This window comes from Centruroides vittatus, unplaced genomic scaffold (assembly GCF_030686945.1).
Source record: "Centruroides vittatus isolate TY-2023 unplaced genomic scaffold, ASM3068694v2 scaffold_324, whole genome shotgun sequence".
In the NCBI taxonomy this organism is placed as follows: domain Eukaryota; kingdom Metazoa; phylum Arthropoda; class Arachnida; order Scorpiones; family Buthidae; genus Centruroides; species Centruroides vittatus.
The window spans coordinates 4,263,058-4,288,409 of NW_027122701.1; the positions used below are offsets into that span (position 1 = coordinate 4,263,058).

At 29.8% G+C, this 25,352-nt stretch overlaps 1 protein-coding gene across 2 annotated transcripts in view; it reads left to right on the forward strand.

The window, feature by feature from the left end:
* Positions 1-25,352, forward strand: part of LOC136988159 (histone deacetylase 4-like) — a 218,772-nt gene that overhangs the window by 49,741 nt on the left and 143,679 nt on the right. The window contains exon 2 of one of the 2 annotated variants that reach the window (XM_067285980.1): positions 9,317-9,431. In XM_067285980.1, the coding sequence (XP_067142081.1) occupies positions 9,407-9,431 (25 nt within the window). In that variant the 5' untranslated portion in view covers positions 9,317-9,406. Of the gene's footprint in view, positions 1-9,316; positions 9,432-10,528; positions 11,031-25,352 lie in introns of those variants that run through there. The other variant, XM_067285979.1, reaches the window with a different exon arrangement.

Genomic DNA, 25,352 nt, shown 5'->3' on the forward strand with positions numbered 1-25,352 from the left:
TTTACTAAATTTTATTGATACATTATTAATTACGATTATCTAATATTTTTACAGATTAATTTTTTCCATTCTGAAACTTCTCCATCCATTTTAACTTATTAAGTAATTTCGATCTTACAAAATAGTTTTATCTTTATATTTAAGTATTATTTTCTAAATACATAATATCTTCTATCTTACTTTATCAGCATACAAAAAGCTACTTTCACACATCGTAAATATCGCTGGATAAATTTAAACCAGTACTTCTCTGGAAGATATTTAAACAGTTTTATTCTTATCACGAAACTACTAAACTCATTTTAAAATATCTTATAAAGTAGTCAACGTTTTATATTTGAAGTTGTTAGATGTGGTATTTTTAATAGTCATTTTTTATTTATTTTTAAATTCTAAATTGCTGTATCATATATAATTTATGAAAATAATCTCTCTCTCTTTTCAGCCGAACCTTTTATTCTTTCTTACAGGAAAAATAAATAAATAAAATTTTATCGCATACGAAATTCACGAAACATAGCATTGATTTTACAGAATGGAAATATTGAAATACTGTAAATAATTTAATATTTACAGTAACAACATAAAAAAACTAATGTTATGTTAAAGTATAAAATTCGAACCCTTTTTTTTTATTAATTAAAAGCTGTTTTTATTTATTTAACTTGCTTGATATCATGTCCTCAAATCTTAGAACTGAAATTTCATCCATTGCTAATTATGGTAGAAGGCCGAAACTTTGAGGATATACCTAAGATCAATGACAATGTATTTTAATGATGATTTAGGGAAAGACCTCACTCCACCATCCTCCCCGCTTCGAAATTCGATAAACATAATCAAAAGTAGAATTTAATCGTGTGTGTAAATGCATTGTAATGATGTATATGGTTGAGGTAGTGGCTATTCCCACCATCTTTCACTCCAGCCTCGAAAAACATGACCAATGAAAAGCGTTTTTTATATTTTTAAAAATATATTAAAATTCTTTAAAATTTAAAACGGATTCTCACGTTTGTCAAATGTATGCTTGATGCGTTTAAGATTTTCTCAAATGATCAAACAACATCAAGAATACTAAAATACATTGAAATCTGATTGGTCATTTAATAAAACGGCAATGCTTTAATTACTCATTATGCGAAAGTTAGAATCAGGCCTAGATAGAGGTTGTGATCGTAAATTCTCGAGAAAGCAGCTTAATTTTTTTTTAATCTCTCGAGAAATTTTTATTTAAATTTTACGAGGTTCTCTTTTTTCGACGAATTGTTCGCGAGAATTACAAGAATTAATAATTTAAATAATAGTTTTTTTAAAAGTAATATTACTGTTTTGTATATAGGTCTATATTATTAGAGAGGAGGGTTTTAATTGTATGTTTATTATGTATATACTGTAAGTAGTTGCAGAATAATAAAGGAATCATACCACAATCTCAGATAAGTCATTTCCGTATTTCACTTCACTGCTGTTTCTCTTTTTGAAATTTGACAATTTTTGAGTGTTAAAAACCAAGAGAAACTTTACCTGAAAAATGTTAACTGGAAAGACATTTTGCGAGGAATGCCTATATATTAATATTGATAATTTGCAAAAGTGAATTTATACATAAATTGATACGTAGTTTTAAATTTCAAAACTTTAATTTACCAAAACAATCATCTTTGCGAAAATAAAAACAGTCGTCTATTACGTATTTTGACCTTTTCAATGTTTAAATAATAAAACAATCCTGTTTCATTGTTTTCGACTGTTATCGAGAATCTCTAGATCCAAAAACTACCGTAGTATAGTATAGAGTTCCAATCTTGAGAATCAAAACCTCTCGAGAATTCACAGGTATTAATCTGGCCTCAACCTCGAGACCTCAAACTTTTTCACTGTCGACCCCTTCAAGGATTCTTCTACCTTTTATCGATGTCCTCTTCTTTTTTTGTTAAATACAGTTAATAAATGAATGTGGTGAGCCAGCGTTCATTCATACACCGTGCACATAGGATGTAAATTTGCACACCAAGTAGATCTTTTCTATGAATGTGTGCATACTTACACTGTGCAAATTTACACCCTGAACTATCATATACGTAACTCATTGGACTAATAATTTTTAATTAACCGTTTTCAATCCACCTCCGAAAATGCCTTTTCGACCCCTGGGAGTCGATAATGTTCGCTTTGGGGTCCCCTAGTTTAGACGACGAGGCAAAGGTTACATTGTTACCTAAAGGCTCGTTCCCATTAGTCAAGTTATTTGAATTCAAGCGACTTGAAATCAGGTAACTTGAATTGAAGTTTGTGTTCATACTATAAGCAAATAACTTGAATCAAGTATATATTTAAAATGGAATCAAATGAGTTAGTGCGTGCTGGAATCTCAGTAATAACTGAAATTGTGAACCGATTACTGGCGGCCCTGGACTTTCGCACATTCTACTTTCGCACAATTCGCTATTTCGCACAGTTTTAAAAATTCAACTTTTTAAATCTTTTTGTCAATAATGAAAAAATTTCCTTCCATGCAGAACATGAGCGTTCATTTTGTAGTGTATGAGCACTACAAAATGCGGTAGCTCGCTCTACGTTCTCAGACACACACTACTTCCTACAATAGCGGACTTCTCGGAACCCTAATCACTACTGTGTTGTTCCGAGCAAGAGGTCAACAGTTTCAGTCTTGCATTAGGGCGTGCGTCAACGTTGTGCGTTTTGACAATTTATTTGTTTATGTTTAAATATTTCGTCCTTATAAATTGATAATCATAAGTGAGAAACGGAGAAACTGCAGTGTTGATACGAACAAAAAGAAATTAAGGACTCATAAACTTCATGTGATCGAGACAAAGATAGAAATAATAATAACGTTCTGAAAATGGCGAATCTTTTGTTTCAATCGGACGTTCGTACGATGTAAACAGATCAATGGTATGTTCAATTTTGAAAAATAAGAGTAAAATTAAGGAATAAAGATTTTAAACACAGTCTTTTGTGCATATTTTTTTTACATCCTTCTACTTTCGAACATTCAACATTCGCGCACATTTTCAGGAACCAATTATGTGCGAAAGTCGAGGGCCGCCTGGTATTGAAAATCTTGGAAAACTATGGTAATCGAAAACGGTCTGTATGGGCGAGAAAACAGAGAAGCAGAAGAAGTCGCCTTGGTGCATCTGCGACTCTGTTAAAAGAGTTAGCTTCGAAGATAGAGAAGCATACATAAATCACCTAAGAATGTCTGTAGAGCAATTTGATTATCTACTCAGTATGATTGTCAATAAGATATAGAAGAAATCAACATAGTGTAGAGAACCAATATCAGCAAGAATGAAACTAGAAATCACATTATGTTGTTTAACGAGTGGTGACAGCCTAACATCTCTGCAATATCTGTATCGTCTGCAAAAAAAAAAAAAAACAATACCTGTGTTTCTACCTGGGGTTCTTTCAGCTATTTGAGGCTTTGCAAACATTTATTAAGATGAGTACGTAAACTGTTAAACAACGTCTGTATCTATAGCATTTATTCAATAATACAGTATACATATTTATATTGAATAGTCTTTTCCAGGCAGTCTGAACACATCATTCTCTTGAGTATTGGTATTAGAGCGAAAGTATGATGAATTGGAATTAGTTGTCAATGGAAAATGGTTCCGTAAAACAGTACTTTTCGTAAATTTCGAGAAATTTACTTACTTTTTCATTACTCCTCTTAACATTACTCTTATTATTCATTTCTGGTCGCTACGGCAATTAAAATACAACTTCACATTTCAAAATCAAAACGAGGCTGTCTTCAACTAGCATTAAACAAGAATAACTCACTATTCTCAAGGCAAGTGAACGTTGTAAGAACGTTGAAACAAACTTGAAAGGATATTTTAAGTCAAGTAAATAATAGGTTTCATGTTGTTATGCTTACTGTAACCGTTTTTTTTTTTACCAAAGACCAAGACCATAAAATCAACATTTTTATAAACCTTTCAAGTAACTTGAGTAATGTGAATGAGTCTTAAATCACAGAAAACTGGTTTCCATGAAATACTGACTTTTAATCCCAGTTGAACTCACTTTGTAAATAATTAAGAATAACAATAAAAGAATCGTTTAAAGAATAAAAGTCGATAAAGCACTACTTGTTTAATTAAAGACTTAGAAACTAGATATTTGTTTTTATTACAAAATCAAGAAATCGAAGTAATATGTTATTAACAAATATAGTATTTGCATGGCAAGAATAACAAAGTATAAAATTCCTCCTAGATGAATTCTAGAAGGAAATTCTATAACAAAGAGTCCATATAGTTCTACCAGAAATTTTCTATTCCGCATTTTGCTTTCAAGAAAGATACATTGTGTTGTTGCCAGAAATTTTCTATTGCACATTTTAAAAAGTGGATATGTTACCAACTACCGGTATCTTAAGTCCAAATAAAGAAAATTGGATTTATTAATACAATTCTAATTTTATTTTCTTTAATAACAAATAAAATATCAAATGTACGTAAATGCACACATTGTCCTGCAAAATTACTGGTATTCCTTGACCAACGCGGTTAATTAATCCCTCTATGCTACTGCTTATATCAAAATCGCGTTAATCAAATACGGTATCTATGTTAAATAAAGACGGCTGCTAAAGCCGTGTTAATTAAAACTTCTGCGGCGTATATAAAGGGATTGCCGCAATTAATTTCGCGCGTTAATCAAATCCCGCGTTAAGCAAGAGATACCTGTATATGATCTATTAGTTTTTTCTCAACATTAATCACCACTGCCCAGTCGATATATGCACAACAGATAATGACACACTTCATAGGTTTTTCTTACTGTTTAATTTTGTATTAAACATTTCGGAGTTGTAAATAAATCAGTTATTACTTGACTATATACAGTTTTCAGTGTATATATATATATGTATATATATATGTATGTATGTATATATATAAAGATTTCTGTATATATCTTTATAAAAATTTAGTCTCAAATATTTACACAAATAGCTTATAATTTATTGAATTGCTTGAAATTCTGAAAATCACTCTTGATTATATGAAGTCAATGAAATATTTTTCAAAAATGAAATTCAATATTGATAAGTATTACTGATGTTAATATTTGAAAAATGTGAAATAAATTTTCAACATTTTGTTTTTAATTACATTACAATTTATTCTGTAGTTTCCAAATGACTTATTCTAAAAATTCTTTTTTTAAAATAAGTCATTCTCATTTTTGAAGGTCGTTTAACACGACCGAAAACGTTGGTACCGAATAAACACGGCTGCATTTTATAAGGTGTCATATGTGTAGTGTTTTAATACGATATGCAGTCTACGACGGGTTAAAAATTCTTCTCTATATTTTTCTCATTGAAACGAATTACTATAAAACTGGCGATTGATCAAGAAAGATACGTCGTGTTGCCGCCATATTATGAATTTACATAAGAAATCGTTCAATAACTAAGCTACGGTCATCAGTATGATTAAGGATTCAAATTCACGTTCTACTAACCTATACCGAAGCGTAAGGCTAAAGAGAATTTTTTAAAAATAAATAGCTATTTGATTTGAATTAAACTTTATTCGTGCAGAATTGGTATTTTGCCGTATTTTAGGATAAAAAATTATAATTTTCCTATTTTTGGAATCTTGAAATGAAAATTTATTTAGAAAAATAATTTAAAAGTCTTTAAACAAAACGATAGATATCGTTCAATTTTTGTAGTTGTACGCACTAATCAATACACCTGTTGATGATTTGTGAACCAAGGAGAATAATAGCAGCAATGCAGTTTTCTATGAATAGTAACAATCGAAACATTGATCAGTTTTAGCTGTACTTTACCCTTTATAGCGCTTCATGGAAAGAATGACACAATAGTTTCTCTCTTTTTTTAGTCGTTAGTGGAAGGAGAAAATTGAATTGGCTCAAATGGAATATAGTAATATGTTACTAAATTTTTAGAATATTACTCATGATTTTATACAATAATTAATTATTAATGATGATATCAAATAATACATTTTAGCTAAATATTAAATAATAGTAAATGCTTAAAAAATGTTCATTTTTGTTGGTCAGATCAATGCTTTCAATCTGGCCAACAAACTGAGTAACTAGTTTCAATCTATTAGATTAGAAGCTTCATATTTTCAAATTGTGTTATAATTAGTACTATAAAAATTTTGCTTCGTATAAAGTTTTATTTCGGCATTATAGTTATTTTGATTATTATCATACAAATATTATTTAAAATTTTGATCTTATACGAATTTTATCATTATATACTGGTTAAAAAATTGCAATCAGGATTTTTTATTTATTTATTTATTCTTGTGGTAATAGGACTAAATGACGGCCACAAACATTTTTGATTTTGTATTTACGAATATTTCAAACGATGGCTGCAAGATAAAAATTTTATTAATTTACTTGTTCTATATTTAACGTCCTTAAATTTTTTTCAAACATGTCAAACAGGAAAAATTTATTGAAATTGCATTACTTCATTTATACAATCGAAATATAGAAGAAAAAACTATTCTATAATATATTTTAAGAAAATAAGAATTTGTTGTTGTTAGATCTATTATTAGATTCTATTAAAATACGTTGTTTGAGTAATAATAATTGGATTATATCTGAATTAAATAATAGTTTAAGAAACAATTAAGCTTAGTTTCTAATAAAATATAATATATAATAAAATTTGTTAATACTGTATTTATGGATGACCGAGGCAGTTAAGTCGTCTGCCTACCTCTCTGGGAATCCAGTATTGAATCTTGGCGAGCCACCCTTGGAATTTTTCTTGGGCGATAAGTTCCGAATGTCGGATCTCGTCCCTTTCCATCCCGTCATTCCCATTGTGAGTCTGACATAACGCAAGATGGCTACATTAAAAAAATGCCATCTTAGTTTCCTGTGGTCATAGGACAGAACGAGCGAAAAATGAAAATTAAATAAATACTTATTTAATTTTTATTTTTTGCTCGTTCTGTTCTATGAATGTACTAGGATTTGAATTAAATAATATGGAACCTCATCAGTTTTGTTTAAAATATTTTACGTATAAATACTGCACTAAATGCCCAAAGCCAATAAAACAATCTGGACCTTGCTGTCTTGTATTTATTTTTATCCTGTTCGGGTTCATTGTCACACTGAGCTATATTTTCTCTGCAAATACTCCCTGCAGGGGGATTGTCACAATGATATCGGACACAAAATAAACTGGGTCTCTGTTCTCTCTTAAAAATAAACGATCGATTCTTATATAAATATTTATTGTTAGTTCTCTTATTACGAATATTTTAATGAGAATTTAAAGTGAGAGAATAGTAGCTTTTCGAGTAGTAGTAACATTTGAATAAATGTAATGTATAAAGAGAAATTTTTGTTACACCTTCGTGTTACTTTTATCTGCGTATTTATGATCCAAATATAGAAATTTTATGGTAATCGAGAGTAAAATTATTCGAAATCAAAGTATAGATACAGTGTTTTACTAATAAATTAAATGCATGAGATTTTAAATCAGTGGTGATGATTTTTTAATCAATGTATTAATACAATTTCATTCAGTTGTGTTAAAGCATTAAAAAAACCATTATATTGATATTTATGTTTAACATTTATCTGGAGAGTGTGTAGTTGATTATTTGTGTAGTGATAAGTAACATAGTTGCGATAATTAACAAATTTTTAATTATTATGTCTTCAAAAATAAAAAAAAAAACTTAAAAAAATTCACAAATTAAAATTCATGTAATATATTTTGTTATCGGTTCATTTAGTTTAAATTAAACATTTAAGTTGATATTCAGAAATATTAAATAATTTTTTGATTGTTTTATTTAAATGTGTAGCAACTTGTTTTTATCTTTTAAATTAATAATATAATATAAATGAGTTTACGCCATTTAATTAAATTAATATCATATAAAAGTTCTTGTATATAAGTTGAGGTGTAGAAATATTAGAAATCTGATATCATTAATATAATATGAATCTTTAAAGTAATTGATATTTTTGTCTGAAAGAATAATCTAGGTTATTATTTATCTCATTTGACTAATAAATGGTGTGTTTTGTTTATACAATCTGTTTTCAATGTATAAGTAATCTCTCTTAAATCTTATACAAATCTTTTGAATATAATGGTTTTTTTTTTAAATTTGTATTTTACTCCATTTGTTTTCATTGTAGCGTCACTGTAAGTTTATTTTATATTTTAAATTGTGTAATAATTTATGTAATTTTTAAAATTTATCTAATGTTATAAAATTTGAATTATTACTAGTAACTTCCATATATTTTTACTTTTCCGGCTGTTAAATATAACAGAGGAAAAGTATGGCGATCGGTCAAAAAATGACCCCCCAAGATTTTTACATTTTGGGACCTTGAAACGTTGAGAAATGCAAAAAAATTCGGGGATAATTTTTGTATGTATGGATGTGTGTGTGGGGTCACGATTTTGTTCACTCTCTTTAAAGCTTAATAACTCCTGTGCTTTTTGTCGAAAATTTCTGAAATTTTGCAGGGAGGTTTGCTTGTTAGGAGGATTGATGCTATTAAATTTTGGCGATTAAAAGTCGATGGGTGAGAGATAAAGACCCCTTTATCTTCCTTTATCCTCCGTGTGTATCTCGAGTAGGGTCGGACTTAATGACGATTTTACTCGTTATTAGCATTTAAATTTTTTTTTTTTTTTTTTTTTATAAAACCCATCCCTAGCCTCAAAATTAAGCTTTTTGCCATTTTACAATAGTTAAAAATATAAAGAGTTTTTAATAAAATATCGTAACAGATGAAGCCACCAAATGTTGCGGGGAAAGTTAAGCAACTAGTTGCTGGGTTTTTTAAAAATAACAGTCACGATACATTTTTTTCCTGCTATTTGATATTTTTCAGTTATTCTGAAAATGAAAATGAAAAATATATCATTAAAGCTTATTTTAACGATAATAATTAGTAACAATATTTTTTAATGGTAAAAATCTGTTTTCAGATATTTCTTCTTGAACTTTAAATGATTTTAGTTTAATATTTAAAAAAAGATTATTTTACTGTTTACTGTGCTTTATACATTATTTAAAAATGCTACGTAGTTGAAAATATAAAAATAGCCCATTCATAATCAAAAAAAATTTGGCTTTTACCTTTCGAAGTTACAAAAATAGTCATTCATAAAAATAATTTGGCTTACCGCTTTTACACTATTCGTGGTTACGTGCTATAAACTACAAATGCCTACGCTCAAAATTGTTAATTTAAATAAATAAAATTCATTTGATATATTTATTTTCAGAAAATGGATATGATCCGGGCGAAGACAAATCGACCTCCACCGTGGTTCATTTAGATTTTCGCTGTCTGTTTTTAACTAATGTAATACAGTATGACTGAACAACAAACAACAGGTGGTGAGTGTGAATAATAATTTAAGAACGATTAACGGTATGAAAAATGAATATTATTTTAATTATTTAATTTGAATTTACTTATTATTTCATGTAAAGAGGATTAATATTCCAGTGAAAACAGCTTATTTCAAACTATTTTCTCCTAGACACTTTATTAATACTTGACAGTTGTGGCATTTTAAAAATTAAACTAACATCGTTGTTTTTTTATATAATAAAAATGTCGAATGAATTTAAATTAACGAATAATATAGTTTCTATTTTAAATAAATAAATAATTATAGAATAATTCAGAATTTGAAGGTCACTTTTAACTATACTTATTTTGAGCGCAATATTTAAAAAAAAATGTATATATAAAAAATCTCGGTACTTAGATGCCAAATACCACGTCCTCATTTTTCAGTAAAGTTACATAAGAACGTTAAATAGAAAAGCACAGAAGTTATTTTAAAGCCAAGAAAGGCTTCTAATTATTAGTTTTTGTTCCGTAAAATAATCCAAATTTAATAAATATTTCTGTAGTTTAGTATTATATACATCGGTCAACATCGAAGCTATCTATTTATAACTCCGAACTAATTATTTTATCGTCAATTGTCTTGACGTCAAAATTTGAGGATATTGACATTGCTTTAGTTTACCTTGTATACTGTCAGAGACGTAACTGTTACGATCTACTTAATTAAGTACGAGAGTCTTTTCTAATCCTTTCTAAATTTAACTAAAAGGATCTGCTTGTACTTTCATTCGAATTGTTATTTATGAATTTGATATTCCAATTATAGAAAAAATATATCAATAACAATAAATAAATCTTGTTTTGATTTTATACAGAAAAAAACTCTGATATGACAAAAGTTTATCATTATCTTAAACAGAAATATAGAATAAAGTAAAGAAGGCTATAAAAAGAGTAGTAGTTTTGAATGATCTTTAAAGAATATATATATATACTACATTATTTTTGGTTACCGTTATAACTATTTTAGTGATCAACATCTAATAGTCTATTTATATTATTCACCGGTTCGACTACATATTTATAAATTGTCAAGGTTGACCATCATAAAGGGAAAATATTGTTTTCCCTTTAAGAAAGAAAAAAAGAAACTTATTACAAAAACTTAATTCTTTCTAATGTAGGACAACTGAATTTTTCCTCTCCACTTACACGTATTTTTAAAAAAGAGAAAATTAAATGTTCGATATAATAATATTATAATGTCACTAAATAATACTTTAATTGCGTCGTTATCGATTAGCTGAAAAAGCGGGTGTCCTTCGCGAAGCGATTCCCGTTTTTTCTCCAACGTTGTATATTTGACGTATTCATTGCTTTCATCCCGTTGGCTAGATGGCGATGTACAGGTTCGTAGTTATTTTTAGACAGTGTATCTGACATTGAACTCAGCCAGTGGGTTTTTTTCTTTTTCTTTTTTTTTTCTGTTTAGAGCAATTGCATTCGGTCGAGATATTAGATAGGTGGATTTCACCCGATTATTGTTCTGTTTGTGTTCGTCAGAATTTCAATTATGGTGGATTAAATGATGGCAACACAACTTTATTTAAATATCGGATCATTACCTAGGCAAACTGGTATGTTTTTATACATATATATTCGATTGTAAATGTGTTTGTTTACGGAATCATTCTTGTTATCTACGAAGCATTTCGGGTGTGGATATTTCTTGTGTGGGTGAGCATCGCGTCTTTCCCGTTCTATTTATAGGAGATGGTCTAATACTTACTTACTATTAATGTCTTGTTACTAAAATAACTTGCGTGTTTCTGGCCGGCTAATTGAAACCTCCGCTCTAGATATTCTATGTGGCTCTGTCACTAATATCGTGGAAAAATAAAAAATGCAAAATATATTTCATTTCATCAGTAATTAAACGTTTGAAAAAATTATTTATATATTTGGTGTGTACAGAGAATTTGCTTTTGTTGATAGTTAAATTAACATAATTACTGAAACTTATCTCAAATAATAATAATTATTATTATTTGTTTCCGTTAAGATCATAAGCATGGCATCCATCTTTTTGTTATTTATTTATAATATATTCCAATTATAAATGGTAAGTTATTATTAATTGTTAAGTAAAATATTTATCTGATCCTGTTAAATTTTGTTCAATATTAACTAATAGTAAAAGTAAATAAATAGAACTTTAAAAAATGAATTTACAAATATATTTTAAATATGCTGTACGTCGATTATTCTAATTGGTATTGGAAACTTGAATTGTGGATTTTATAGAATAGATTTAATATTTTACACTTCAAAACGATAAAATTTTTTTTAATCGATATAATTTGCTTTACATTTGCATACGGCTTGCTGTATAAAATTACTGTATTAAATAAAGTTATATAATTTCAAACTGGGACAGGACAGGAGAGTGAAGACGACTTGGTTTCTTCCATATTTTAAATTGTAAAAAGTTATATAAATTCTTATCAGTATATTACTACTATGTTTCATAATATCGAGAAAATTAGTATAGAAGTTATTTTTCTCGTCCTCATTTTTATAAATGGACAATCTTAATCTACATTCCACGTCATATATCTATATGTTTTTAAATCGAAGAATCCTCTGATAAAGAAAAAAAAAAACTAGATTAACATATCACAAATAATAATTGAATGGAATATTATCAAGTGTGCTTATATACGTGTTTCAATTTATGTTTTATTGCTATTTAATAAAATTTTTATGGCGATGATCTACGGATTTGCCTTGGATGTCTTGTAGGCGGTACAAAAATAGCGCCTTATTGATCTGGGAGACCGAGCTCAGCCTGCTACCGCGCGATTTCTATATTTAGATAACAACTGTACAATCGTCAACATGTTGTTCGTTCATTAATATTTTCCTCAGTTATTCTTAATTTTGAAATTAAAGTAGTAATTTTCGCACAAAAATTTGTTTATTGTTTTTTATTCCTTTAATTGATTTTTTTCCCCTTAAAATTACTTATTTATACTATAATGATAAAACTTCTATGTAAAATAATTATTGAATTTTCTCAATTATAAATTATAAGAATTATTTTTAGTATAATGATATATTTCAGATATTCAGTATTAATTTATAAAGCCGCTATATATCAGTAGGTATACTGATTAACTGTACAGTAATTGAACAGCTTTAGATGCAATGTAATAAAAATGATATGCAGATAACTTGTTCATCTTAATATCTGTTGAGACATTCACATTTAATAATTAGAAACCGAAAATTTAGTGAAAAGGTGAAAAATATCTTTTATTTTTATTATTATATTAAAATTGTGAATTGAACTGATTTTATTTATTTGAATTTGTTTATTTTTGTAATTTTATTTATATTTTAATTGCTGTTGCATTTTTTAGTTTGGCTTAGGTTTAATTTTAATCAAAGAAACGTTATACTGATTATTTAATTATATTATTATGTAAATACATATTTCTTCTTGGTTATCTTCAGATTTTCAATATCATAAACTTTATTTATTTATTTTTTCATCCTAATTTTAATATATATGAAACTACCTAAGATAAGGTAAAAACGTTTGATACATCTAAAAGTTCTTAAGATAATAACTTTTAGACAATATAAGAATATCTTATTAACATAATATAATATCATTATATTATGCTATAATTTATTTATATTGTGTTAACTTGTTAATAAGATATTTTTAGTTAGAAAAGCATCTGTACAGGATTTCTCATAAATCTGGATTCATAATCTGAATTATAAGAAAGTTATACTTCACACAATATATCATTTATGGCTGTTGTTATAACTGATATACAGTGCAGATGAAATTTCTAGTATTCAAGTTTACAGTGAAGATGATGATGATATTAAAGTTCCAATGATGGACTTCTGAAGATATGTATAGACCAGGGGTCTCCTATGGTCTATATGAATGTAAGGCCCATGGGCCAAATATGGTCCCTTGAAACATTTTTTTTGGCCTGTGCAGATAATAAAACAGAATTGCAAAATTTCAAGCATAAGAAACTTAAAATTATGAAAATAATAATAAATAACGTCAAGTAACATTTTAACTTTGTTGTCAAATAATAATTTGAATATTGAATCAAAACTTTCCAAAATGCCACATGGAAGAGAGTTTAGTATGGAAGAAATTGTAACAATATGGAAATTAAAAGCAGAAGGCTGTTGTTTTGATGAAATTGCTGTTTTAATGAACAGATCTACTCCTGGAGTTTATAAAATTTTGAGAAAATTGTCACCAAAACCTTCTAAACATTGATCATGAAGACTCAAAATCACATTTCAAAGGGATGATGATAGAATTGTGCACCTTGCATCACAACAGGATATATTAGTTCATCAAATTTTGTTTTAAAGTGAATTAAAAATATCAAAAAGCACTGTTCATTGAAGAATTTCAGCAGATCCACATATGAAATTTGCTGTCATGATGGAAAAACCACCACTAACAAAACAACACAAATTGCCAAAAATGCAGTGGGCAGTGGTAAAGATCACATGCTGTGGAATGACCAATGGCTATCAGTTCTTTTCAGTGATGAAAAGAAATTTAATTTGGGTGGGCCAGATGGTTGGGGTCATTACTAGCATGATATTAGGAAAGAAGAGTGCAGTTTTTTCAGCAGGCAACACAGTGATGGTTTTGTTATGGTGTGAAGCAGCTTTGAATTTAATGATTTATCAAATTTAGTGATTTTAACTGGTAGATAGAAATATAAAAGTTATCAAGAAGTCCTAAAAGATAATTTATTACCTATTGGAGAAGAAATTGGAGGACCTGATTGGATTTTCCAACAGGACAGTGCCAGTATTCATTGTTCAAGCTCTAAGTGGTTCGAAGATCATAAAATTCAAGTTATGAAGTGGCCTACAAGAAGCCTGAAATTAATCTTATTGAGAACTTGTGGGGCATTCTTGCTTGAAAAATTTATGCTAATAACAAGCATTTTATGACTGTTTCAGAGCCTAAACAAGAAATCATTGAGTGCTGATTTCAAATGGATCCAGAAATCTTACATAATTTAATTAAATCAATTCCTAATTGCATTTTTGAAGTCATTAAACAATAACAGTTCTATTTCATACTAAAATAATTTCCATCAATTTATGTTATGAACTATTGTTCAAAGTTAAATTTATCTATATTTTTGGAACATCATAAAACAAGTATTTTGTGTTTAACACTTTATGTAACTGTCAAATATTGTATTGGGTTGTTCGGAAAGTTCGTAGCGATTTTTAAGAGAAATAAAAGAAATTGTTTTAATACTAAAAATATACTTTTATTCCATTATGTATGCGCCATTGTTTTTAATGACGTGTTGCCATCTATGGGGCAGCTTCATGATACCCTCTTCATAGAACTTTCCAGTTTTTTCTGCGAAAAACTGATCCACATGGTTTTTGCAAGCTTCCAAAGTATCAAAGTTTTTATTATGAAGGGAATTTTGTAGAGAACGGAACAAATGGTAGTCCGACGAGGCAAGGTCGGGTGAGTAAGGGGGGTGGGGTAAAACATCCCAGCCTAGTTCCAATAATTTTTGGCATGTTCGTAAAGACGTGTGAGGTCTGGCATTATCTTGGTGAAACACAATGCCTTTTCTATTGGCCAGTTCCGGACGTTTTTCTTTAATTGCCATGTTCAGCTTATCCAATTGGGAACAATACTTATCAGAATCAATTGTTTGATTCTGTGGAAGCAGCTCGTAGTACAGGATTCCTTTCCAATCCCACCAGACAGTGAGCATGACCTTCTTTGGATGAAGATCGGCCTTTGGAGTTTTTAATGGTGATTCATTTTTCTTACCCCAAGATCGTTGTCGGCTGATGTTGTTATAAATGATCCACTTTTCATCACCTGTCACTAAACGCTTCAGAAAAGGGTCATTTTCATTTCGTCTTTCAAGAGAATCACAAATGGAGATGCAATTCAGTAAGTTTTTTTTCGTTAAGTCGTGAGGTATCCAAATGTCATAACGATTCACGTATCCAAGCTTCTTTAGATGTTGAAATACAGTACTGTTTGATGACTTCACTATGTCTGCAATCTCTCGAGTTGTGTAATGAGGGTTTTCATCCAATAATGCTTTGATTTGGTCTTCTTCAATAACAGGAGGTCTTCCTGAGCGAGGAGCATCTTCAAGGCTGAAATTACCTGTTTTAAATTTTGCAAACCACTTTCAAACAGTTGATTCTGATACAGCACTCCCACCATAAACATCACATATCTTTTTTGCTGTTTGTACAGCATTTTTGCCTTTACGAAAAAAGAAAAGAAACAAGTGTCGATAATGCACGTTGTTCGCATCCATTTTTGCAATGAGCCAAATTAAACGCTATTTGAATAATCTTAACGGTTTTTTTGTAACGAACGTGTCTCAAGGTCATTTATCGGAATATTCATTGGTTTGTACAATTCTAATCATTTTTGCGTCAATCGGTGTCTCAACTGTCGGCTATCAAAAATCGCTACGAACTTTCCGAACAACCCAATAAAAACAATTATATAACATTGTATTGTGCTATAAATAAACAATAATAATCACTTGCGTTGTTAAGAAATATTTAATATTTTTAAAAAATAGAAACACAAATTATCTATATTTTTGGGATGTACTGATATCCAGAAACTTTCAGAGTTGTCACTATTTAGACAACTTCTGAAAGTTTCTGGATATCTCAAATTGGTCTTAATATGTAAATTGGGTCCAAACAACTAAACCAATACCAGCACTTTGTAATTAATAAGTAAATAAATATTTCATATAGACGAAAACATTAGAAAATATTTTCTTTATTTATTAATTACAAACGTTTTTGTCTACATGAAATATTTATTTATTAATTACAAAGTGTTGGTATTGGTTTAGTTGTTTGTGTTTATATGATCCCAGTTTTGGTGAGTTACTGAATATGGCTTTGCCAGCCAAGTCCTATCATAAATCTGTTCTAAAACTTTGCAGAACATTGGGTAAATTAGATTTTCTTGGTAAATGCAGGGATTTGAACATATTCCCACTGTCATTCTACAACATTAGACTCTCTCCTGTTTGTCATAGAATGATTACTATAGTAAGGAATTTGTGTCTGAGAAAAGTGATTAGACAAGCCAGAAGACGGTGATATTCCTACTCAAGGAGATTATTCAGTGGGAAAATGTCTTATACCACCAGGGCATGGATGACTTCATTACCACCAATGCAAAGATTACATGCTCTGCAAACTCCCCTGAGAAAAGGCTCCGAACTAAACATGAAAACACGTTGAGATGGATTACAAGATCTCGCAAGGTTGATGGTGACTACCAATGTCCACATGGCTTGATTTGTTGAGATAATAATCAGCCTCCTGTGGCACTCATAAATGTCTTCAAACATGGGCTGTCTTATGCACGCCCCCTTGATCCAATATCTTCAAAACAATACCAGATGTCAAAAAAATTATCAACGGTCTAAATCACACTACTAAAGAATATTTTGGATGGAAGACAACAATGACCATCTGCAACAGCCAGGACAATAATTCGTCCAGTACCCTCTGGTCATCTGTTAGTGCATCTAGATGATTGAACGACCATGATATTATTGCCTTAAGAGCAGATAAATTGAAACACATGGTACTTATGAAAAAGGAATCATACTGCAGTGCTATTGTACAATATATTTCAGACATGGAATGCACAATAGCGCTTGGTGGTTTTCTTGAAAAAATAACTTTCAAGATTTTGAAGATCTCCAACACTCCTCTCGCTAATATTTTGAATCTTTCCATGACAAGAGTTATGGCTCCAACAATGCCTATTTGCATTTGCAAAAATGCATAAGAATGGTCAACAGTTACATTCAGTAGTGGATAAAACAACCTCTCCCACTATTAAAATGGAGAGACTACTTAACAAACAGCACAAACTCTGCAAGCCTGGAATATATTATCATAAAAATAGCAACCAACTGAACCTTAAAAGAAATTCTGGGATATTCTATTGTAAACTCTATTGTATGATATTCTATTGTATAGCATTTACTGTAGAATATCCTAGAATTTCTTTTAAGGTTCAGTTGGTTGCTATTTCTACTTAACAAATACATCAATTACCATCTAGAGGAACATATGTACGTATTTGGTGACCAATTTAGAAGAAGAACTTCAGAAACTACAGGATCTTAACAATTCAACTGTGGCATATTTCACAGTATGTGTCTGATGCATTGTTCCCATCTATAAAACTTGAACTCTGTTTTTTCGAGTTGAGGGATTTTCTTATGGCGAAGGTGGAGGATGTTTATAAGTACCTTCTGGAGGTGTTAGATCTAGTGCACTTGACGGTTCATTCTTCTTTCTTTGAATATGAAGGTGTCACTTACCTGCAAAGTAGGGGTGTACCTATTGGTAGCCCACTAATGGGAACCTTGTGTGAATTAGTGGTCAGAAAGCATGAGAATGCCATATTACCTAAATTTTATGATGATATGGCATTGTATATCAGATACATAGATGACATTCTCATAGTGTGGAACAAAATACCTAACCTTAACTCAGTACTTAGGCCAAAAGGGTTATCATTAAAGTTCCTATTGTTGTGTGTTAAACGAGTCGTACAACTATGCATTTTTTGGACATCGATATCAAAATGGAATACTGTCAATTTTTCACTTGTGTTTACTGTAAGGAGTCATATTCACCTTTATTCATACCATACAATTCACATGACCCTTATTGCTATAAAGTTGCTGCTTTTCAATCTCTGGTAAAGATGGCCCATATACATTGTTCGGAGGAGAGTGGAAAGGAAAAGGAATTGTCATGGATCAAATTGCTGGCTACACAACATAAATACCCGTCATCTTTGGTCAAATCTCTCATGAAACAGTATCTAGGTAATGGGAACAGAATGATTCCACAGGAGGAATGAATGTAAGTTATCATGTATAACAGAACACTTTCTAAAATCTATAGTGAAATCACTAGGACCACTAATGTGCACTTAGCATATTGACACACTCCAACAATTTTTTCACCTATCAGAAATGATAAAAACACTATACTTGACTTCTACTCTTTGGGTGTTTACACTGTACCTGTTTCCGATCATCAAATCAACCACACATTATTATATATTGGAGCAATAATGAGAAGGCTGGGTGTTAGGATGAAGGAACACAAATACTCTATAAGAAAGAAGCTGTCGACTATGGCATTAGTGACTTATGCTGAAAATGAAGACATTCAGGTTGAGCTTCAGAATGTAAAATTGTTACACAGGGTCTCTGATAGAGCACACCTTAAATACCTGGAGGTAGTTGAAATCTATCAAACACTTAAAGAGGGAGTGGGTATTAATTTCAAGGATATGGACACACTGTCTACAGCATGGTGTGACATTTTAATAATATACTTTTATATTTTTATAATTTTAAATCTTATATGATCTTAAATTATAAATGCAATGTGTTCTATTTTTGAAGTAAATTTGAACATGTAAAACACGGTCGATTTTTAAATTAGCCGTTTTTCTTCTGTTATGTATACTTGACAATGTCTATTTCATATAGTCAAAAACGCTAGTAGATATTTTCTTTATTTATTAATTACAAAGTGCTGGTATTGGTTTAGTTGTTTATTTAAATGATGCCAGTTTTGGAGAGTTACTAAATTGGGCCTATCACATCTTGAAGTAGTTACATTATATTTTATACTACTCAAGTTTAGCATTTTAGAAATTTAGTGGCATGATTGCTTCCATAATCATGCCATTGAATTTCTAAAATGCTTTTATATAAAACACTAATAAAACCAAATCTCCAGCAAAATTTGTGATAATTTAACAAATTATCACAAATTTTGGATAATTTATGGAAAAACATAAACAAATGTTTTCAATGGCTTTAAGCTATCATCATCAGATTGAGAGTAGTGTTCGAAAATAGAACAAATTTTGAATGTCGATTTTTAAATACTGTATTGAAAAGGCACTGTCTGATTGGGTGTTGGCATAGTGATGTAGAATGGTGCCAACACCCAATCAGATGGTGCCTTCTCAATGTTTAAAAATCGACATTCAAAATTTGTTCTATTTTTGAACCTGCTCTTAACCCTGATGACGATAGCTTAAAGTCTGAAAACGTTTGTTTTTCCATTAAATTATCATATAAAGAAATGCTTACTGGAACTGTATAATAACAAGTTAAATAAATTTACATCAGATGGTGCAATAGCCTCACAGGAATATACTTCAATAGCCTCACAGGAATATACTCTATACCTTTTGAAAGATAATCAGTTCAACTCCAACCTCGTATATGTAGGCGCTATCATGAGAAATTTGAAAAAAAGGATTGAAGAACATAAATACACAGTTAATAAAAACATTGATAGTACGATCCTAGCTGCATTCGCCAAGGAGCAGGAGGTCACGGTTCATTGGGATAAGGCGGCGATTATTAAACCTACAAGATCGGCACAAGCAGTGAGATACCTAGAAAAAATTGAAATACACAAGGTGCAGCTCACCACACAATGCATTAATCACAGAGAGCCAACAGTTTATCCACGGCCTGGAAATCTTTTTATGAAAAGGATTTGATGTAGTTTCCAGGCACCGCAGCGCCACTTTAATTTATTTCTGTTTTAATTTTATTTTTATTTTTGGGTGTTTTTGTACATGCTTGCTATTGTTATTATTATTGATTGTTATTTGCATTTTGTTATAACTTTATTAAGAACGGCTTTACATTTTTGTTACCGTTGGATGTATAACCGTCTTTTTTTGAAATTTTTGTTCTTTTTAAATTCGAATTTTCTCATTCGTTTATTTGTAAAGAATAACTGAAGATCTCTCAAAGGGATCGAAAATGTTTTTATTATAGAATTAAATGTTCTGCTGGACCTATGAAAGATGTAAATTTATTTAACTTGTTATTAAATTAGCACAAATTTTGCTGGCAATTTGGTTTTATTGATGTTTTTATATAATTATCCAGTTTTTGTGTTGGGTATAAAATACTTTTAATGTGCTTTCTGTAGATAGAAGCTGCTTCTTCTGCACTCTGGAAATATCTGTAAAGCAGTTCCCCATACACAGGCATTTTGGCAGTTTAGTAAGTTTTAACATGATGAAACAACTGTCAAAGAGAATACCAGAAGTCATGGACCTGGATATTACAGCAGACTTCCCTGGGGCCCAAATTATTCTCACCATTCCACATTGGAACACCTCAAGTGGTTGGAGGCAATTGAAATTTTTAAGGCTTGCTGCAGAACTGCCTGCATTAATTTTAGAGAGGAGACATGTCTTTTTATGGCATGGCAGGCTTTACTAGACAACGATATTTAATTTTCAATCTTATTTAAAGGGAAATGCATGCACAGAGGTTCTCTGCATTTGAACTCATCTTATTGTTTGATCTTATTTAAACATCTTACAGGGAATGCATGTGCATACGGTATTTGGAATCTCTTACCATTAGATCTTATATTTGAATGTTAACTGCCAGCCTGTTTTGAATTTAAAAAATCCTGAAGAAGAGCCCAGAAGGAGTTATGAAAACATTTGTCATTCAAATGTTAAACATATTCACACTGGTTAATGGTTGATGTGAGCCACATTTTATATTCATTCCAGTGTGCTGTGCAGTTAAGTATTCTAACACAAAAACAGATTTACACAAAATTATGGTTTAATAAACTGATAGTTACTAAAGTTTAAACTGTAATATAGTAAGATTCTGCCAACTTGAACAATTTTTTTTAAAAAAAAGTGTACAATAATTGAAAATTTCTTGACAATAGACAAATTATAGTTAATGAGTTTTTCAATACCCAAAAGTCTTTGCAATTATATTACTGTGCCTTATGTTACTGGTAAGTTTATGTTAGTTGGTAAGTTACTAAAAACTGTACGTTGCTGTTACTGTAATGTCATGAAATTTTTTGAGCTCATTTCCTGTAATAATGAATTCAGCAGTATAACTTACTAAAGCTCAGTAAAACTCTTATAGTGCAGATCATAATAAATTACTATATTGTATACCCATCTTGTTTTCTACATTGTTGAATTTATAAAAATGGAAGATAGCAGGGTAAAATCCATTTTTATAAATTCAGACAAATTTCATATCCTGTTAGTCAGAATTCATGGGGGTTTACTGTATATAAAATTTACATGTTCATTCAGAGAAACAAAGATCTAGATTGAAAAGTAATTTTGGTTTCAGATGTTGTCAAGACAGGTTCTGATCTCATGCTGAATTCTCTGACTAGCTAAGCTACTTGGCTGTAATTATATTCTCTTTATCAGGACATACTAATTTTATCTTAGAAATAGTTAGTTTTTAAATGTCATAAGTTTGTATATTTTAGTATTTACTTCACAAAAGTATGTAAGTTTTTAAAATCAGGCTTTAGTGAATTTATTTTGAATTTTTGGAATTTGTTTTGTGTTTTGATAGTGGATATATTTTGCAAATAAGATCTAGACTTAACTATGGAAAATAAGTAGTTTCAGTATAAAGTAAATCTTATTAATGGCTGGTTGCATAAATTTTAATCTCAAGGTAAATACACTTTAATTTACAGAATTACCTCCTATGTGTTGCATGAGTGTAAATCTTTGGAATAAACTTCCAAGTTAGTTAACTGGCCAATTTCAGGTGGTTAAAAGTTTATTTTGTAGATTAGCAATGAAATAAGATTGATGACTAACTCCAATTCTGATGTGGATAACCTTATTTAGAATATTAAAATGAGATTTATCATAATATTGGCAGAGTATTTTTAAGAAAGAACATATCTTATAATGTTGTATAGTAATTGTAAGATTTTGAGAATTGATTTTGATTTAAAAAGCTACAGTTTTTATGTTAATTGTCAGAGTTAAGTGAATCTTACTTTATAATGTGAGGTTGTTAATTGTTTTAATGTAACATACTTATATTAATGTATTGTAGATAAAATTACTATATTTCTTAATATGTATTCTCATGTATACTCCAATGTGTCTGATGCTTTTGTTTACTAATTTTTCGCTCCTTTGTTTTGTTTGCCATTATTCTTGGTACTCAGTAGAGTCATCAGTAGACCCTGCTCTCAAATAGTCTGTGCAGTAGAAATTTTTCTACAATTGGCTGATAGCTATCTGATGATTACTGGTATTGTTTTGTTATTTATAATTGAATCCAGTTTTTTAAGTAGTGAATAGTTATAGCTATCTGACAAAAAATGCAATGAGCATAGCTTATTCATTAAATTAGTGACAAGGTCGAATTTATGCCACGGGTAGTTATTATGTAGTTTATACAGTAACTTGTGTAATTAGCCCTTTTGGAAACTTCTAGTTTTCGATCAGTTTCAGTTTAGCATTGTTAAATGATGATTTCGTTTTTCTAAAAGATTTTGTATGGGCAAATTGAAGTATTTTCAATAAAATAAAAAGTAACTGAAACTATTTATAACAAGCAGATATTTATTGACATTGTCACAATGCCGGGCTACAATTTTTAATCATATTTTTAATTTATTTAATTTAAAATATATGCTCTTCACTTCAAATTAATAGTGTCTTGCCCCTGTACATCATACTTTTCCTGCTAGCAATAGTCATGCCAATCATCTAACTAACTCCTTTCAGGTGGAAATTTTTTAATTAAATTCACACAACTTTCAGTTCAAACTGGAAGTTTGTATATAGTTAATTGGGTTTCTTCCCCCTAAGCTTTCCACATCTGGTCTCAACTTTCATTTATCTAACTCCATTCTCAACATTAAGGAACGATAGACAGATGACAGTGAGAATTTCTAAGTCTACAATTTTTTAAAATTGCAGCCCAATAAACATAATAACAACAAAATAATCAATTTACAAATAGCAGATATTTACATAATTTTAACACTGTTACTACTTAAGAATGTATGTCTTTAAAATTGCAGTCTATAAGAATAGGAATATCCATTCTTACAGACTGTATTCATAAACTATTTATTTTTAAATTACTATAATAATGAACTAATCTGTGGTCTGGAAAAGATACTTGCATTCCTTGTTCTTTGTTTCAGGAGAAATTTCTAAAATCAAGGTACTGAAAGTTGTCTGATACTTTTGACTTGGTTCTTTTGTGTCACAATAAATCTTATACTTACCATAATTTTGGAGAGGACTTATTTATAGAAACATCCAGTAACCTAATAAATATTTTGTTGAAAGATTATTTTGAATATAATTTATTAATATTTTTTTAAAATGTGTTACAAATTTAGATATCAACAATTTTTAAACTCTTGATTTAGATTTATGTCAAATATAAACACTGAAAGTTGAAATTACTAGGTCAAATTTAATATCTGATTAAAACTGATTATGTAAATTGGAATAATTATCATACTGTAATTCTTTTTTGCACATAACTTTTAAAATAAATTTGCAAACAGATATAGGCTATGCATTCTAGCTACTTTTGTAGAATGTTTGTAGGAAATTATGGTACATTAAGTTGTAATTTTGTTTTTGCATCAATATATGATGTTGCTTTGTTCAAATTAATAATTTGACATATAGATTGCTGCATAAAGTATTTATTAACATTATATTTAGTTTTTGATTATAATTGTTAAGCCAACCCAAAAAGCAAGTAAAGCAGACAAAGTAATATCTGAATACGACCGTGGGTTGCTTACTGAAACCATGAAATGAGTGCATTTCCAGTTGTTATACAAAACTTATTAAGCAATAAAGCAGAATTAAGGAACTTTGACAAGGTTTCTGTATTTTTACCTACAGCCCAGTCTAACTCCCACATCTTCTCTCTTCGTACCTTATTGCCAACTATAGCAACTCGCTAGCAAGATAGCAAGTTTTTTTTATGGCTATAGTGGGTTACTGGCACCTGCATCCAAATAAGCCAACAATAGAGATTTTCTCGTTTTTATATAGCCACACGAAAATACAATATATGAATCTTGTTTACCATATTTCAGTTCTTATTTATACTTTTCAAATTTATAACTATTTTTTCTGTTAACTTTATATTACTTTCATGTGCCCTTTGTCAGAGTCATTTTTACATATTAAAAACTTTATCTTCATACCTTGTGAAGATTTAATCATTTCCTTTAAAAAAAAATGCAGTTTTTATTATAATTAATGTTAAATAGAAATTTACTGATTTGTTAAATAAAATATTTGTTTATTTTTAAATTTTTACTTTAGATAATTTGGTATTTTTTTTTATTTGTTCAAGTAAGTAGCAAAAAAGATAAATTTTTTAAAATTTAGTGACTTTTCATTCAAAAACAGCTGGCAACATAGCTCCCATCTTCCCAGGATCTGGTAACCATTAGTTATATCTGATATATTGCTGTAGAGATTTGAATAAACTAAATTTCTAATTAAGTGTATTTCACTGTATCTTAAGATAATGTTCAAGACACTAGTTACAGCAGCTATTTGATTACGCAAATTTCCCGATGAAGGGTTTGTAGTGGAAAATGGAAATTTGCACTGCAAATAGTGCAATACTATGGTCAGCTACAAAAAGAAATTTGCTCTGAGTTCACATATTGCAAGTGGAAAACATTGTGAAGGAAGAGTAGTAGTAGCAGAAAGCAAAGAACCTTGCTGTTTATTGCTTCTGGAAGTAGTAAACCTTCAAGATGGCAAGACATGGTTTCTGTATTCTGTTCTGTGGGAATACCCTTGCACATTTTCTGTCATAAAGGGTTCCAAAAGTGGATGAAGTGAAATCTTACTTAGTGTAAGCATCTTGTGCAGGATTCTCCCCAATGTTGAAAACAAAGATTTAGACACTACTGCACAAATGTGTCTAGGTGCCAACATTCTGCTGATATTAGATGAGTCAGTTGACGTGAAAAAAAACAGGAAAGTTGTAAATACATTGGTTGTCTGCCTTGGA